This window comes from Perognathus longimembris, chromosome 26 (genome assembly GCF_023159225.1).
Source record: "Perognathus longimembris pacificus isolate PPM17 chromosome 26, ASM2315922v1, whole genome shotgun sequence".
In the NCBI taxonomy this organism is placed as follows: Eukaryota; Metazoa; Chordata; class Mammalia; order Rodentia; family Heteromyidae; genus Perognathus; species Perognathus longimembris.
Window position 1 is genome coordinate 6,605,337 of NC_063186.1, and position 15,620 is coordinate 6,620,956.

General features: G+C 51.5%; 1 protein-coding gene across 2 annotated transcripts in view; it reads left to right on the forward strand.

The window, feature by feature from the left end:
* Positions 1 to 14,893, forward strand: part of Ano10 (anoctamin 10) — a 35,357-nt gene extending 20,464 nt beyond the window's left edge. For both annotated transcript variants that reach the window (XM_048334664.1, XM_048334665.1), the window contains exons 7-13: positions 33 to 88; positions 1,029 to 1,103; positions 1,986 to 2,168; positions 8,058 to 8,249; positions 9,054 to 9,182; positions 14,002 to 14,118; positions 14,757 to 14,893. In XM_048334664.1, the coding sequence (XP_048190621.1) occupies positions 33 to 88; positions 1,029 to 1,103; positions 1,986 to 2,168; positions 8,058 to 8,249; positions 9,054 to 9,182; positions 14,002 to 14,118; positions 14,757 to 14,819 (815 nt within the window). In that variant the 3' untranslated portion in view covers positions 14,820 to 14,893. The remainder of the gene's footprint in view (positions 1 to 32; positions 89 to 1,028; positions 1,104 to 1,985; positions 2,169 to 8,057; positions 8,250 to 9,053; positions 9,183 to 14,001; positions 14,119 to 14,756) is intronic.
* The last annotated feature ends 727 nt before the right edge of the window (positions 14,894 to 15,620 follow it).

A 15,620-nucleotide genomic window follows, 5' to 3' on the forward strand; every position in this document is an offset into this window, starting at 1 on the left:
AATCACCCCCCCCTTTCTTTTTAATATTTTAGAGAATCACAGATTGGAATCTGCCTACCAGAATCACCTAGTTCTGAAAGTGTTGGTGGTAAGTAAGAGTTTTTAGTCTATACTTACGTGGCGAAACTCACGCATGCCGTGTTGGCTGTATTTAGAAATAGTTGGAAGAATTGCTTCCAATTTCTCGGCTGCTCGGTGTGTTTGCGTGTGCAGGCCAGCGCTGGTGAAGCGTGTCTGAGTCCGTGGGCACCATAAGGCCACCAGGGCTGCAGTGGTTCTCGTCAGGGCTGCCTGGCCACCCTGGTAGTGCTCCATGGGACAGGAATGGGGGGGGGGGGTGTCTCAGGCACCTCGGGAAGGAGAGTACTTCCCGCAGCACGCTGCAGCTGGGGCCTGTGTGAATGCCCCTCATCGTGTCTTCTGGGCTTGCTGGCGTACAAGGACTGAGGTTGGGGTACAGAGCGAAGCCCCCTTCCTCCCGGCTTGCTGCCTTGGGGGAGCTGAGTCTTGTTGAACGGGAGGACCTCAAGATGCGCTGGTGCTCTGTTGACCCAGGAAAGGAAAGCAAGAGGCCCATTGCTCTCGCTGGAAATACTGATCCCAAACATTTCTCCTTCCTCCCAGTGTCCTTTCTGAGCGCTCTGTTGTTTGCCGATCTCCTTCCTGAGTGGATAGTGGTGTTTAGGGAGCAACAGGCCCGTGCCACCTGTCTGGAGTTCTGGAGTGCCTCGTGCCTTTCAGCTCCAACTCACACTACAAGAGCAGCATTAATGTTGTTGTCATCCTTATTCTTTTTAATTATTATTATTTTCGCCAGTCCTGGGGCTTGAATTCAGGGCCTGAGCACTGTCCCTGGCTTCCTTTTGCTCGAGGCTAGCACTCGAGCACTTGATCAATAGCACCACTTCCAGCTTTTTCTGTTCCTGTGGTACTGAGGAATGGAACCCAGGGTTTCATGCATGTTAGGCGAGCAACTCTACCACTAAGCCGCGTTCCCAGTCCCTAACGTTGTGTCCTTCCCTCGGCAGTTCAACTTCCTGAACTGCTTCGCCTCCCTCTTCTACATTGCCTTTGTCCTGAAGGATATGAAGCTTTTGCGCCAGGTGAGTGCGAACAAGCGGCAGAAACGCATTGGTGGTGTTGGGCCCTACAGGTGGTTTCCTGGGTTCAGTAATGTAACGGGCTTCACGTTGCAAGTTTTGCAAATGTTTTAAAAAGTCTTTCCTATTTTGAACCTTAGTTCTCAATGTTAAAAAATTAGCAAGTATACTGTGTACCATACCTAACTGAAAAGACATTAAACTTAGCCAACTTTCAAAATTAATCATACCAAGGCATAAATTTTATGGGTCACTCCAAATCATATTAAAGCAATTCTAATCCCAGAAGTGCATTCTTTTCCTTTCTTTTTTTTAATGCCAGTTGTAGGGCTTGACCCTCAGGACCCGAGCAATTTCCCTGAGTTTTTGTGCACTCTGGCGTTTGAGCCACAGTTCCACTTCTGGCTCTTTGTGTTTGCTTGAAGATAAAGAGTCTCACAGACATGCCTGCCCAGGCTGGCTTTGAACCACTATCCCTAGATCCTCCCGAGTACCTAGGATTACAGGTATGAGCCATTGGTGCCTAAGTGTTGGCACTGGGGCTTGGACTCAGGGCCTGAGCACTGTCCTTGAGCTCTTTTTCTCAAGGCTAGCGCTCTATCACTTGAGCCACAGTTCCACCTCTAGCGTTTGGCAGTTAGTTGGAGATGAGAGTCTCATAGACTTTCCTGCCCGGATGGCCGTGAACATTGATCCTCAGATTTCAGCCTCCTGAGTAGCTCGGGTGACAAGCGTGAGCCGCCCAGTGCCCAGCTCTAATACCAGTTTCTCTATTTCTGATGACTCTCTTTTATTTATTATATTATTATTCAATTATACAATTGTCGCCCTGTGATGGTTTCATTCAGCTCCCTTGTCCAACACGATGCAAATACTTCTCCTTAGAGCTTGGCCACACTCCTGATCACCTCCCAGATCCTTAACCAGATTGTGGAGTCTCTCCTTCCATACTGGCTCCAAAAGAAGCACGGCGTGGAGGTGAAGAAGAAGGCGCAGGCCCTGAAGTCACACGTCGACGCCGCCCTGTACGAGCAAGTCCTCCTTGAGAAGGAAATGGGAACTTACTTGGTACGTTGGTGGGGTTAGACCTTGCTGAGAGAGGGTTAGGAGTGCGTGCCAAGCTCACCACGCATTGTGCTCTCAGACGAGACGATTCCCTAAGATGGAACGGGGCCTGAGATGGCATTGTCTGGAATCTGAAGTTACGCCCAGTGACACCCAAGGGCAAGTGCCCTGAGACTGTCGGGATTCAGAGACAGGTAGGGCCCCTCGGAAAAGCCCCAGTCCATCTTCAAGTCATTGCAGGTGATTGCTCAAGCAGAAGATTGAGGCCTTAGGTTAGACGTGAACCACTTACCTGAAGATGAGTTTTTACATGGACACGATTGTAAATATAAAACACCTCCCTGAAGACACGCTCGCTGTTATTTTTAGCAACTTCAGATTATCCCTTTGGTGGCATATAGTATTGGGAAAAAAAATCTAGCTCACGAAAGCCAAGTCGTGTCTTCACAAAGTGTCATTGTGGTTGTGGATCATGTGCACTGTCTCTGCAGATGCAAAGTCACACATACCCGTGTGTGGGGGCCATGCTTGGTTCACGGCTGTTGCTTGCTTCCTGTGCCTGCCTTCTTGCTGTGGCATTCTTGGGAGAGTGACAGCCTTCAGTGGTTCATGCAGTGAGCTCTGCTTGTTACACTTCCCAGGGTATCTCTCTCTAGTGTTCTCTCTGTCTCTGTCTCTCTCTCTCTCACTCATATGCCCGTTCTAGAGCTTGATCTCAGGACCTGGGTGCTGTCCCTTGAGCTTTTCTGCTCAAGGCTTGCTCTACCACTTGTGCCACAGCTCCACTTCTGGGTTTTTTTGGTGGTGGTTTGTTGGGGATGAGAGTCTCACAGACTTTCCTCCCTTGGCTGGCTTTGAGCCTTGATCCTTATGTCTCAGCCTCCCGAGTGGCAAGGATTACAGGCGAGAGCCACCAAACACCCAGCCCAGGTTCTCTCTCTCTCTTTCTCTCTTTTTTTTCATGTAGAATGAATTTATCTTCTTGTTGTTGAATTTGCTGGCTGGCTTTCCTAGCGTTTGTCATAGCTGAGGAATTGTGGTTTGTGTAAGAGTCGCTTCTCCGCCTCCTGTGTGTGTCTCCCTGTCTTATTTGTACAGTGGTCCCCACTGGGCTCTCAGGTCCCTAGTGAAAGACCAGGTGCTCGTAGCTCTGTGCATCCATCTCAGGGTGGTATTGGGGCCTCAGTAGGTCTGGTTAGAGACGTGTAGGTAATGGCTGACACCTGTGGTGGTTCCTGGGTTGGAATCATGGCTCTTTTCTGGCCCCTTTTAAGGGCAGGGGCTACTGTTCACCCCTGGTCTTTGCTCATTTGGCCTGGTCCCTGTTACCCTCTGGCAAGCGGAGTGGGTGTGGGGGCCCTGTTCCCCTGCTCTGTGGGGTGCAGAGCTCGGTTGGCAGTGTGGCCACGCCCCTCGCCCTTTTCCATCTGCTCTCTTGTCCATTTCTTTTCTTGCCAGTCCTAGGGCTTGGACTCAGGGCCTAGGAGCTGTCCCTGAGCCTCTTTGTGCCACTTCCAGCCTTTTCTGAGTAGGTTTTGGAGATCAGAGTCTCACAGACTTTTCTGCCTGGGCTGGCTTTGAACTGTGATCCTCAGATCTTGGTCTCCTTGAGTAGCTAGGATAACAAGGCCTGAGCCATCGGCACCCCGCTGTCTTGTCCATTTCTCACCTGTGCAGGTGTCTTGTGTTGGTGACAAGTGTTTGGGTTAAAATCTCCATGCATGAACTAGCATTTTCTAGGACAGCAGGGCTGTCGTTTCTTGAAGAGACAGAAAAAAACACCTGCATGGAAGTGGGGGGTAGCACGTGGGTGCCGGGAGCCGTTCTTGCTGGACTGGCCGAGTGTTGGCTTGCCATGAGTTAATAAGCCCTCAGTCTTAGTCGTGGTTTGAGCGTCTTCTCCTGGGTTGTGCTGGAAGAAGTTATTTGGGGCCCAATTGGTTTTCTCTTCCTTTGCTCCAGTGGAAACGAACCCCTCAATGCCTCCAGGTGCGCGAGCTTTTCACCCCCGCTGCCGTTCTTCTGTCTGATGTCTCCCTTGCCCAGGATATCATCTCTAATCTGCTGCCCCCTCTGTTCCGGCAGTTTGCACACCCTGCTCTCAGCTCTTTTTCTCTGAAGTTGTGCAAAGAACATCCTCCCCTTACAGTTCCCAGAGCAAATTCACACTCCCTCCGGGTGGCTTTCTCAGCGAGCCGTGCAGTCATTTGCACCAGGCACGCCTCCTCTGTGCTGCGAGGGAAGGGACAGGGCCGCCACCTGAGGCCCCGTTGCCTCTTCCCGCCTCGCGGGACACCTGCCCGCCTTCGCGATGGAAGGTGTAATAACCTTCAGTTCCAGCACTGCTCTCCAACTGGAAACACGACCACAAACCCTGTGTAACCGGGGAACTTCACGGCGTGGCTTTTGCACTTTGGTTCCTCTTCCTCCCCTCAGACAGCTCAGGCTGGAAATGAGAAAAACTAGCACACTCATCCACCCCGGGAATCCCAGCACTCAGAAGATGGAGACGCGACTGTAAGTTTCCAGGCTGTGGGAGAAACATTGTTATAACAGTCACGCTTGCTTACCCACTGTAGAAAACTAGGAAAACAGAGGCTGGGAGCTGGTGGCTCCTGCCTGTCACCTTAGATTCTCAGGAGGCTGAGCTGAGGATTCAGGTTCAAAGCCAGCCCAGGCAGGAAAGTCCTTGAAACTCTCATCTCCAGTGAACCACCAGAAAACCGGAAGTGGAACTGTGTCTCAAGGTGGTAGAGCGCCAGCCTTGAGCGAAAATGCTCAGGGACAGCGCCGGTCCCTGAGTTCAAGCCCCACGACTGACAAAATTTAAAAAGGAAAAAGGGAAAAAAAAGGTGCGGGGGTGGGGGGGGGAGGGAAAAAAAAAGAAAAAGGAAACTAGGAAAATGCAGGGCAGAGTCAATAAGGAAAAAAGAAATCTTCAAACATGGCCCTAATGAAGCCAATTCATGGAGGTCCTCTGACCCTGTCCCACCAGCCCGGGACTAAGGCTGTGTGGTTCTCACATGGTCCTGCTCTGGGAAGTGCTGCTTGCCATCAGGCCACAGTAGTTCTGGAGACTGAATTCTCACCATGGAGGCTCCAACCACAGTCTCACATGCACATCTCTTAAGCTAGATATTCCAAAAGGCTGGCCACACATGTAAAAGGAGGGTCATTCTTTGTATTTAAATTCTTTTTGCTTTGGTAATAATGATTAGAACAAACGACTAGTGTTACTATGGAAGTGAGTTCAGAATTCCATTGCTGGGCTGGGAATATGGCCTAGTGGCAAGAGTGCTCGTCTCATATACATGAAGCCCTGGGTTCGATTCCTCAGCACCACAGACACAGAAATCGGTGAGAAGTGGCGCTGTGGCTCGAGAGGCAGAGTGCTAGCCTTGAGCCAAAAGAAGCCAAGGGACTGAGTCCAAGGCCCAGGACTGGCAAAAACAAAACAGAACTCCATTCCTCAGTTTAATTTTTGAGATGATGGATGTCTAGATTACATTCACTCGGGATGTCCTTGACATATTCAAAAAATGACTTGTAAGAGTTTAAAAAGGACAGATGCAAATGATCTCCCCTTACTTCTGGTCAAGCCAGTGGCTCGTTCTCCTCATGAGCCTGGAGTGGAGAGGTGTGATTGCAAACGGAGACACTGACTGCTCATGTTCTGTGGCCCCCACACTCCGTGACCACGGGAAAGCCTTTGTGGCTCCCGTGTCTCGTTCTCTTGAGACCCACGGGGAAAGTTGTCAGGGTCTCCCACAGGGCTCACGGTAGAGAGGATTTGCGAGATCTCTCCATGGAGAGGGTTTGACACGCCTGGGCACGGCTCTTCCTGTGATCTAGCCTCACGACTCCATGGGGTGAGATCACAGTGGGGAGATTGGGGACTTCTCAGGAGGTCAGGGTGAAGGAGTGTTAGGACTGCAGTGTTTGACCGTTCTCAGGAGATAGAACGAAGGGGTGTTGTGACTACAGTGTCCAGCTGTTCTCAGGAGAACACCGCGGAGAGGTTTCGTGACTCCTGTGTCCAGATCTCCTGAGGAGATCACAGACGAGGGGTTTTATTACGCCCAGTGTCTGATCTCGTGAGATCACAGAAGTTCTATGACTCTGGTGTTTGGGTCTCCTCACACCATGTAGAGAGGTTTTATGACTCTGGTGTCTCTCATTGTGACATCTCAGTGGAGAGAGTTTGAACTCCACTGTCTGACTCTCCTCAGGAAACTAGAGGTTCATATTTTTAACTTTGATAATAGGTCTTTGCTTTGTTTCAAGTCAACTTTTGTGTTTGAGGAAGGGGGCCCAAATTCATTCTTTGCATCTGAGTATCTAGTCCAGCACCAATCTGTTGCCAAGACTTCTTTTTTCCACTGATGTAATTTCTTTATTTTTTGTGAGGCAAAGACATTTAATAAGTGATTATGGAATAGTAAGATACACCCAGTGAAGGCCTTTCTACAAAAGTGAAGATGAAAATTGCATGTGTCAGGGAAGACATTGAGAAAATGAGTTTGTCAGAGAATGTACAGAAGAGTGAAAATAAGGTTCATTGAGAAAATGAGTTTGTCAGAGAATGTACAGAAGAGTGAAAATAAAGATACCAGGTAGACTGGTTTGTGTAGGGAATTCGTGTGTGTGTGTCTGTGTCTGTCTGTCTGTGTCTGTGTGTGTGTGTGTGTGTGTAAATACAATGTCCGTTTTGGATATTGAAAGTGGGATTTCATATTATGTCATTTCTTGCAGCAATAGTTGTGTGGTTTTCAATGTATAAATAAGTCTCAGCACTCTGATTTAGTTGATACTTGTTCTGTTCAGGGTTGTTTGAATGTAATTGTCTTAATTTCATTTTGTTTTCATTGTTAGTGGAGAGAAGTACTATTATTTTTGTGTATTCTCATATCCTGCAACCTTATCAAAGTCATTTGTTTGGTTGAATCATTTTTTTGTGGTTATTTTTAGGGAGTTGAAAATTATACTTTCTGCAACTATAGATAACTTGAATGTTTTTCTGCTTAATAGTTTCTCTGATTTCTTTGTCTTGCCTATTGTACTGGCTATACCCTTAGGGTTGTGTCAAATCAAAGAGCTGTCCTGTTCCTGATCTTGGTTGGGAAGTTTCCAGAGTCTTTAACCATCAGTATAGTGTTAACAGTGGGGGTTTTCTTGTGTTTTGTTGTGGTGGTTGTTAGTCGTACGCCTTGAACTCAGGGCCTGGGTGCTGTCCAAGAGGTTTTCTGCTCAAGGCCAGCACTCTACCACTTGAGCCAACAGCACCACTTAGGGTTTTCTGGCAGTTCCCTGGAGATAAAGAATCTCACTGACTTTCCTGCCCAGGCTGGCTTTGTACCTCGATCCTCAGATGTCAGCCTCCTGAATAGCTGGGATGACAGGCGGGGGCCACCAGCGCCACGCACGTGGGTGTTTTGTAGGTAGTGTTTGTTATTGCTATAGCAATGAGCTTCCTCAGTGCCACCATTCTCTCTGTGTCTTCACTATTTGGTTTTTAAAGGAAGGTCAGTCTGACATTCTAGGTTATCCATGACGTCAGGGTCCCGATCCTAAAGGTGGACCTGGATTCTTCCTTCTTAGTTGAGTAAGAGCATCTAGTTTAGCTTTGCTCCTGTTTGTCTTGGGAACAAGGTATTAGTTTGGTGGCTTGGCACAAGGAAACGAGCAGTTAAGTCATTCTTCCTTCTTTATTTCAGAAACCCCGTTATAAATTCCTGGTTGAAAAGAAATGCCTGAAAGCCAACATGTACAGCTGTGTGTGTGTGTGTGTGTGTGTGTGTGTGTGTGTGTTTTGTTATTGTAATGTGTAGAGGCTGAAATTTTCCCGTCCTATGACACTGAAACCACACATCCTTTCTGTGGCTTCCATCTCAGGGCACCTTTGACGATTACTTGGAGCTGTTCCTGCAGTTCGGCTACGTGAGCCTCTTCTCCTGCGTTTATCCCCTTGCTGCTGCCTTCGCGGTGCTAAATAACTTTACGGAAGTCAGTTCAGATGCCTTGAAAATGTGCAGGGTCTTCAAACGGCCGTTTGCAGAACCTTCAGCCAGCATTGGTGTGTGGCAGGTAATTGTGGGTGTGTTGGGGGGGGCGCCTCAAATCTGTGACAAAACAAACCCACAAAAGAAGCTGGGTGCTGGTGGTTCACACCTGTCATCCTAGCTACTCAGGAACCTGAGATGTAAGGGTCACGGTTAGAAGCCAGCCTGGGCAGGAAAGTCTGTGAGATTCTTACCTCCAGTGAGCCATCAAAAAACTGGAAATGGTGCTGTGGCTCAAGAGGTAGAGCGCTAGCCTGGAGCAGAAGAGGCTCAGGGACAGTGCCCAGGCCCTGAGTTCAAGCCCCAGAGTGTGTTGCAGTCAGAATCCTGGGGCCTCCAGTTGGGAAAGTAGAACATGCTGCTTTGGGTTAGCAAAGACACAAGGCTCTAAAATGTTTTTTGGTTTTACATTTTGTGTGTGTGCCAGTTCTTGGGCTTGAGTGAAAGGACTGGACGCTGTCCCTGAGCTTTTCTGCTCAAGGCCAGAGCACTAGCTCTACCACATTGAGCCACAGCCCCACTTCTGGCTTTCTGGTGGTTCACTGGGGATGAGTCTCACGGACTTTCCTGCCCTGGCTGGCTTCGGACCGCGATCCTCAGATCTCAGCCTCCTGGGTAGCCAGGATGGCAGATGCTGAGCCAGCAGTGCCCGGCTCAGTTCAGCGTTGTAAGACCAAAGCAAACCATCTCCTGACAAAACACAGGTCTAAACTATACCGAGAACAGCTCCCCCCACCACACACATCCCGGGGTTTAGGTCATCCGAAGACAAGACGGGGGCTGTGGCCACGGGCGGCGCCGTTGAATGACACCTTCTTTTTCCCTTTAGTTGGCCTTTGAAACGATGAGTGTCATTTCCGTGGTCACCAACTGTGCCCTGATTGGAATGTCACCGCAAGTGGATGCATTCTTTCCAGACTCCAAGACAGACCTCATTTTGATCGTAGTGGCGGTGGAGGTGAGTGAGGACGCTCCCCCCTTTTATCAGCTAAGCCTTGTGTGGCTGAGCACGCGATTGCTGTAGCAGTGGCGGTGCTAAGTAGCACCATTGTCCTGGTCACCATCCTCCCTGTCTTGGATGGGCAGGCAGTGTCTGGCATGTGACAGACCAGGTTGCAGCTGACTTGGGGTCCTCGGCCCTTCCTCCTGGGGTCTCCACATGCCCCAGTTTCCCTGGATGGGAAATGGGGGCGCTGGTAACCCTCCACAAGAAGCAACAGGCCCCATCCCAGCCTGCCGGGTGGAGGGTCGAGTTAGACGGTGCTAACCAAGGGACGTTTTAGCTCCGAATTTGTTTATGGGTAGGTGGCATTCTTGTTACTGTCAGTTACCATGATTTAATGAAACAGAATGAAAACTGATTTTATAAAACGTGTGTGTGTATGTGTGTGTGTGTGTGTGAGCTAAAATAAAGAGAGCCATCATTGCTATGAAAACCTTTGGAAAGCCTCCACGAAGACAAATTGCTATCAGATTGGATAAGGATGAGACAATTATAAAAATCATCAAAATGCTGGACGACTTCCAGATTCTGTTTTCACATCGCTTCCTAAAGTGTCTTTTTAAGTTTTCACTCTTCTTGAAAGAAAATAAACCTGGGGCCTCTGAGATGCCTTTTGGGGGTGATTTGTATGTGGAAAGACAGTGGAACGATCTCTCGTGCATAAAGGGCAAATTGCTTTTTGTTTGCCAGTCCTGGGCCTTGGACTCAGGGCCTGAGCACTGTCCCTGGCTTCTTTTTGCTCAAGGCTAGCACTCTGCCACTTGAGCCACAGCGCCACTTCTGCCCATTTTCTGTATATGTGGTGCTGGGGAATCGAACCCAGGACTTCATGAATATGAGGCAAGCGCTCTTGCCACTAGACCATGTTCCCAGCCCCAGGATTCTTACTTTGAGCACGTGTTTGTCTGGAGGAATGGCCGGTCCTGGTGTCATTGTTGGTGGTGGGGCTTCTGTCCTTGGGGACTACCGAGCTAGAGGCCTTGCTTGGTTATTTTTTTTAGGTGTTTGAAATACAGGGAAAGATTTTGTTTGCTGAAAGAAAATTTGCCTGTGCTTTTCTTTGCAAGATATTTTTCTTGGGCTGGGGATATGGCCTAGTGGCAAGAGAGCTTGCCTCGTATACTTGAAGCCCTGGGTTCGATTCCCCAGCATCACATATACAGAAAACGGCCAGAATGGCGCTGTGGCTCAAGTGGCAGAGTGCTAGCCTTGAGCAAAAAGAAGCCAGGTACAGTGCTCAGGCCCTGAGTGCAAGGCCCAGGACTGGCAAAAAAAAAAAAGATATTTTTCTTCTGCCTTTGAAAATGGTGGCATTAGCCCATGTTCTTTCTAAATTTGACTTTGAGGTTATCTAATTTTTGCAAATTGCTCTGCAACTCAGTGTGTGTGTGTGTGTATGTATGTGTATGTGTGTGTGTTGCTGGTCCTGGGGCTTGAACTCAGGGCTCTGGGCGCTGTCCCTGAGCTGCTTTTGCTCAAGGCTAGCCTCTTGAGGCACAGCACCACTTCCGGCTTTTTCTGTTTATGTGGTGCTGAGGAATCGAACCCAGTGCCTCACACATGCTAGGCGAGCGCTCTACCACTGAGCCACACGCCCAGCCCTCTGTTCTGTTTTAATACAAAGTTACACCCTCCTTTGAGTCTTCCTGTGCCATTATATTCGTTCAGGAGAATGGCGTTTGTGGTGTTTAGACGTTGGACAGGCTGTGGAGTGAAGACTTTGTTGACAGACATGGCTGTAGCAATGGACTGAGATGCGTGGAAACCTCAGGGCCCCCCCGCACCCCCCAGTGGTGGCAGGGTTACTAGCGCATGCTGTTGTTCACGCTCCTGGTTTGCGCATGCTCTGCTGCTCCAAATGCTCCTCGCTAGTGCCCGGCCAGAGCAGGGCTGATGGAGGCACGATCTCCACACCGCATCTTTCCCTAAGAACGCCCAGGCAGAGCTCGCCCTGTGTGTGGCCTCCCAGCCGGCCAGGCCTGGTCCGCACTGGCCCGCAGGGCTGCGGTACATCTGTGATCCTCCAGTCCCTGGCGGGGTGCCAGCCGCGAGGAGCAGGCCCGTGTGCTCCGCCCGCCCTGCTCCATGTCCAGCTGTGTGCCCAGAGGTGTCCTCTCCCACTGCGGGCTCGTGTCATTGGTACGCGTGTCGTCTGGGTTGGTGAACTCCCCATCATCGAGAATCATAGGAAAGCATTCTCTTTCAGCTCCTTTGTCTCCTACATCTAACTTGGTGGGGGGTTCTGTTGTTGTTTTTGTCAGTCATGGGGCTTGAACTCATGGCTGGGCACTGTGTCTGAGCTCTTCAGCTCAAGGCTAGCCCTCCACCATTTGAGCCACAGCGCCACTTCCGGTTTTCTGGTGGTTCATTGGAGATGAGTGTCTCACAGGGACTTTCCTGCCCGGGCTGGCTTTGAACCGTGATCCTCAGATCTCAGCCTCAGGAGCTAGGATGACAGGCGTGAGCCGCCAGCAACCCGGCTAGACATTGTTCTCTCTACCTGTGAGGCGGGCAGCAGTAGTCAGCCGCGTTCTCCCTGCTTCTCTGCGTGTGGTGCTGTCTCGCTCCTGTGGCCTTGTTCGCATGTGGGAGCTAGAAAGGCATTTCCTTACAGAAATAATGATCTTCTTGATTTAAATTTTATGTATGTATTCTTTGAATTGGAATTCATTGGCGTGATTCTGAATTCAAAAGGCTCGAGAGCACCTTGTCAATCAAACCCCACTGCTGTTCGCCTGTCCCCAAGTTCCCCGGAGGGCTGGCTGCCAGTGATTGGGTTCTTGTGCAAGCCTGCGGGGGTGCTTGGTGCGGGGATAAACAAGCATCTCCAACAGTCATGATTCACAGGCAGAATTCAGTGAGTTTGCGAGGCGGGTGGGCCTTTTTTCAAGTACAAATGAGACCGTTCTTGGTGCATTTACAGAATTATCTAAAGGAATGCCTAGGCCTGTGTAAGATGGCGCCTGGCGGGTCCTTTTCGGAGGAAGAGTCTTGATTTAAGAACGAACGATGGGTGGAGAGAAATGCCTGGTGTCTGTGCCAGCAAGCCTGAACTGCCTGCACTCGGGCAGGAGCAAGCGCGGCCTTCCCCAGAACTGGGCAAACAAGCCGCAGAGCAGCCTCGCTGGTAGGCTTGTTAGAGAGCGACTGGCCTGAGAACCGCTGCAAATGCCAAAGCTTGTTGAAAGTAAAGCTAATCTGGTGGAATACCAATCAACCGTCTAAGTCTAAATCAGCACCAAGACGTTGGATTACAGAGTTTATTGAAATAAATAGTTGGATTGCAGAGTTTCTTTAAATACACATGAGCAGGTCCAGCCTCTGACTTAGACACGGTGCCTCGCGCTGAGGAGGAAAGCTGGCGCCCAGCTCAGAGCAGTAGCGTCAGACACGAACAGACACGACTGCCCCTCCGCCCCTCCGCACTGCTGACACGCGTGTCAAGAGAGATACTCCGGTTCATACAATGAAAGATGACTTCCAGGGAGAGCATGTCATTTGGATGTAAAACAGACATTCATTCAACATGGAAGCGGTTGTGCAGACTCCGGAGCTAAACGGAATTGGACCGTCAGTCTAGAGCCAGATCACCATTAAAATACCTTCCTGAGGTTTTGCAGGTGCTGTCGAGACAGCGAGCAGATTTATTATCTATCTATTAAAAATCTAATATTTGTTGCAGTGGACAACTGCAAGGCACGGATAGATTATATTGGACCTTTGACTTTGATTTTGGGTGTATTCCACCCATTGTTTTATGGGGTTAACTCTTGGCATGACTGTCTCTTGTATGACTTCATGAAATTTCAAAAGGCATCATGGCGTTTTGAATGCTGCCTGGTAGAGTTTACTAATTCGTCACGTTAAGCTGCACTAGCTTCTTAATGTTAATATGATTTTGTTCTAGTATTTCCAAAGATAGTTTTTCAGCTCTAGCCAAATTTACACATATATTTGTATTATATAGTATACAGATATTATGCAGAATAATGACCAGCTTAGTAAGGCGACTATTGCTGGGCATTTGTAAGTCAATTTAATGGGTTTTAAATAAGCCTCAGTTTATGTCAAAGACGTTTTATTTTACTTTACAAGCTCACTCCTTGCATTTTTCGCAATCACATGTTCACTTAGGTTCCAGGGATAATGGGACATGTACTAGGCCAACATAAAATCTTCATGAATTAATCTATTTTTGTTGCTTGGCTTGCTTGACTGGTGCTCTACCACGTGAGCCACGCTTCCAGTCTGGCATTTTGCTGGTTACCTACACATGGAGTCTCATCTCTTTTCTGTCCTGGCCGGCCTCAGCTTACTTCACTGAACAAACGAACCGTGATGAATCCGCAGTACACCTTCCAGTGCAGAAGTGCGGAGCCGCGCTGGCTGAGGGAGAGGGACAGGAGAGCGAGCTTCGGGGGTTACCCTAAATATTCCATTGACTTGTCTATAGAGTTACAAGCGCTGTACTGTTTAGGGCCAGGCTTGTATGCAATCGTATTTAAAAGGCCCTTGACTGAGCCGGGCGCCCAGGCCGCGCCTGCCACCCCAGCTCCTCAGGAGGCCGAGATCTGAGGATCGGGGGTTCAAAGCCAGCCACTGTGGAAGGCGCTGCACGGTTGTGTAATTCAGTGGCAGCACAGCGTATCGGGCGCTGGTGTGTGGCCACTGTGGCGTCTTTGCCATCCAGAGGCCACCAGGGAGGGCGGGGGGCTGGGGCCGCCATGGCGCCTTGCTCCCCCTCTCAGCGCCCCGTGCCCTTCCCTGTTTGCAGCACGCCCTCCTGGCCTTGAAGTTCATTCTTGCCTTCGCCATTCCTGACAAGCCCCGGCACATCCAGATCAAGCTGGCCAGACTGGAGTTCGAGTCTCTGGAGGCCCTCAAGCAGCAGGTAAGCGCGGACGCCTGGGGAGGCCAGCCTGCCCTCCGCTCCTCCCCGCACCGTCCATGCTAGAGCCGGGCGCCGGTGCCTCACGACTGCCACCCGGGCTGCTCAGGAGGCCGAGACCTGAGGATCTCGGTTCGAAGCCAGCCTGGGCAGGAAAGTCCCTGAGACTCAGGCCCAGAGTCCAAGTCCCAGGACCAACAGATACTGTCGCTTCACTCACAGGCAGAGAGCTCTGGGGAGAAGCCCAGAAGGGCCTGGTGCTCCCGGGGGCCCTCGGCCTTGTCCCACCCGCCATGAGGGCCTGAACCCCACTCAACCCGGGCACCAGACACCGGGCGGAGGGCGGCGCCTGGCTTTGCTCCAGGCCTAGGCGTGGGGGGCCAGGCCCTCCGCGCTGCCCCCCTCCCCGCATCCAGGGTGCTCAGCCAGAGGAGGGCGGGCTCCGCCACGGTCTCCAGCACAGATGGGGGCTCTCGGGGGTGACAGCGTCATCTGGGGTGGGTGGTTTGGAGCCCTGGGGCAGAGGAAGGAGAGGGGGGCGTCAGGGGCCATGGGGGTGATGGGGGAGAGGGAGATGGAGGGGAGGGCGATGGGGGGCATTGTGGTTCCTGCTTCCGCGGCTCACCCCGACTTCTCCCCAGCAGGCCCAGATGGCGGCGGAGGACCCCAAGGAGGCGCGGGCCGGCGGGGAGGCCTCGCGCTGAGCCCGCGGGTTGAGGTGGCCGCGGGGCCTTGTGCCGGGGGCGGGGCTCGGCGGACGGCGAGGACCCCGGCCTGTGTACCGGAAATAAAGCTGCTCCCCCCACCCCCTGCCCCGAGGCCTCGCGTGTGCAGGGGTGGGGTGTGTGCGGCCCGGGTGCCCCGCCGGTGCCCACGAGCATGGGGGGATCAGGCCGCCCACCCGCCCATGGTTGACGGAGAATCGTCAGCACGTCCTCTCACTGATCCCTGGGCCTGGGGCGCCCTCCTGTGGTGAGAGGGGAGAATCGCCACCACTTCCTCTCTCTGGGCCCTGGGTTTGGGGCGCCCTCCCGTGGCCAAAGGGGAGAATCAGCACCACTTCCTTGCATTGACCCCTGGGGCTCGGGCGCCCTCCTGTGGCCAAAGGGGAGAATCAGCGCCACTTCCTTGCATTGACCCCTGGGGCTCGGGCGCCCTCCTGTGGCCAAAGGGGAGAATCAGCGCCACTTCCTCTCACTGGGGCTCGGGCGCCCTCCTGTGGTCAATGGGGAGAATCGTCACCACTGCCTCTCTCTGGGCCCTGGGTTGGGGCGCCCTCCTGTGGTCAATGGGGAGAACCGCCACCACTGCCTCTCTCTGGGGCTCGGGCGCCCTCTTGTGGTCAATGGGGAGAATCGTCACCACTGTCTGGGCCCTGGGTTGGGGCGCCCTCCTGTGGCGAAAGGAGAGAATCGCCGTTTCAGAGTCCTGGGTTGGGGCGCCTCCTGTATCGGAACGGGAGAAACACCACCTCCTCTCATACAGCCCTGGGGCTGGGGCGCCCT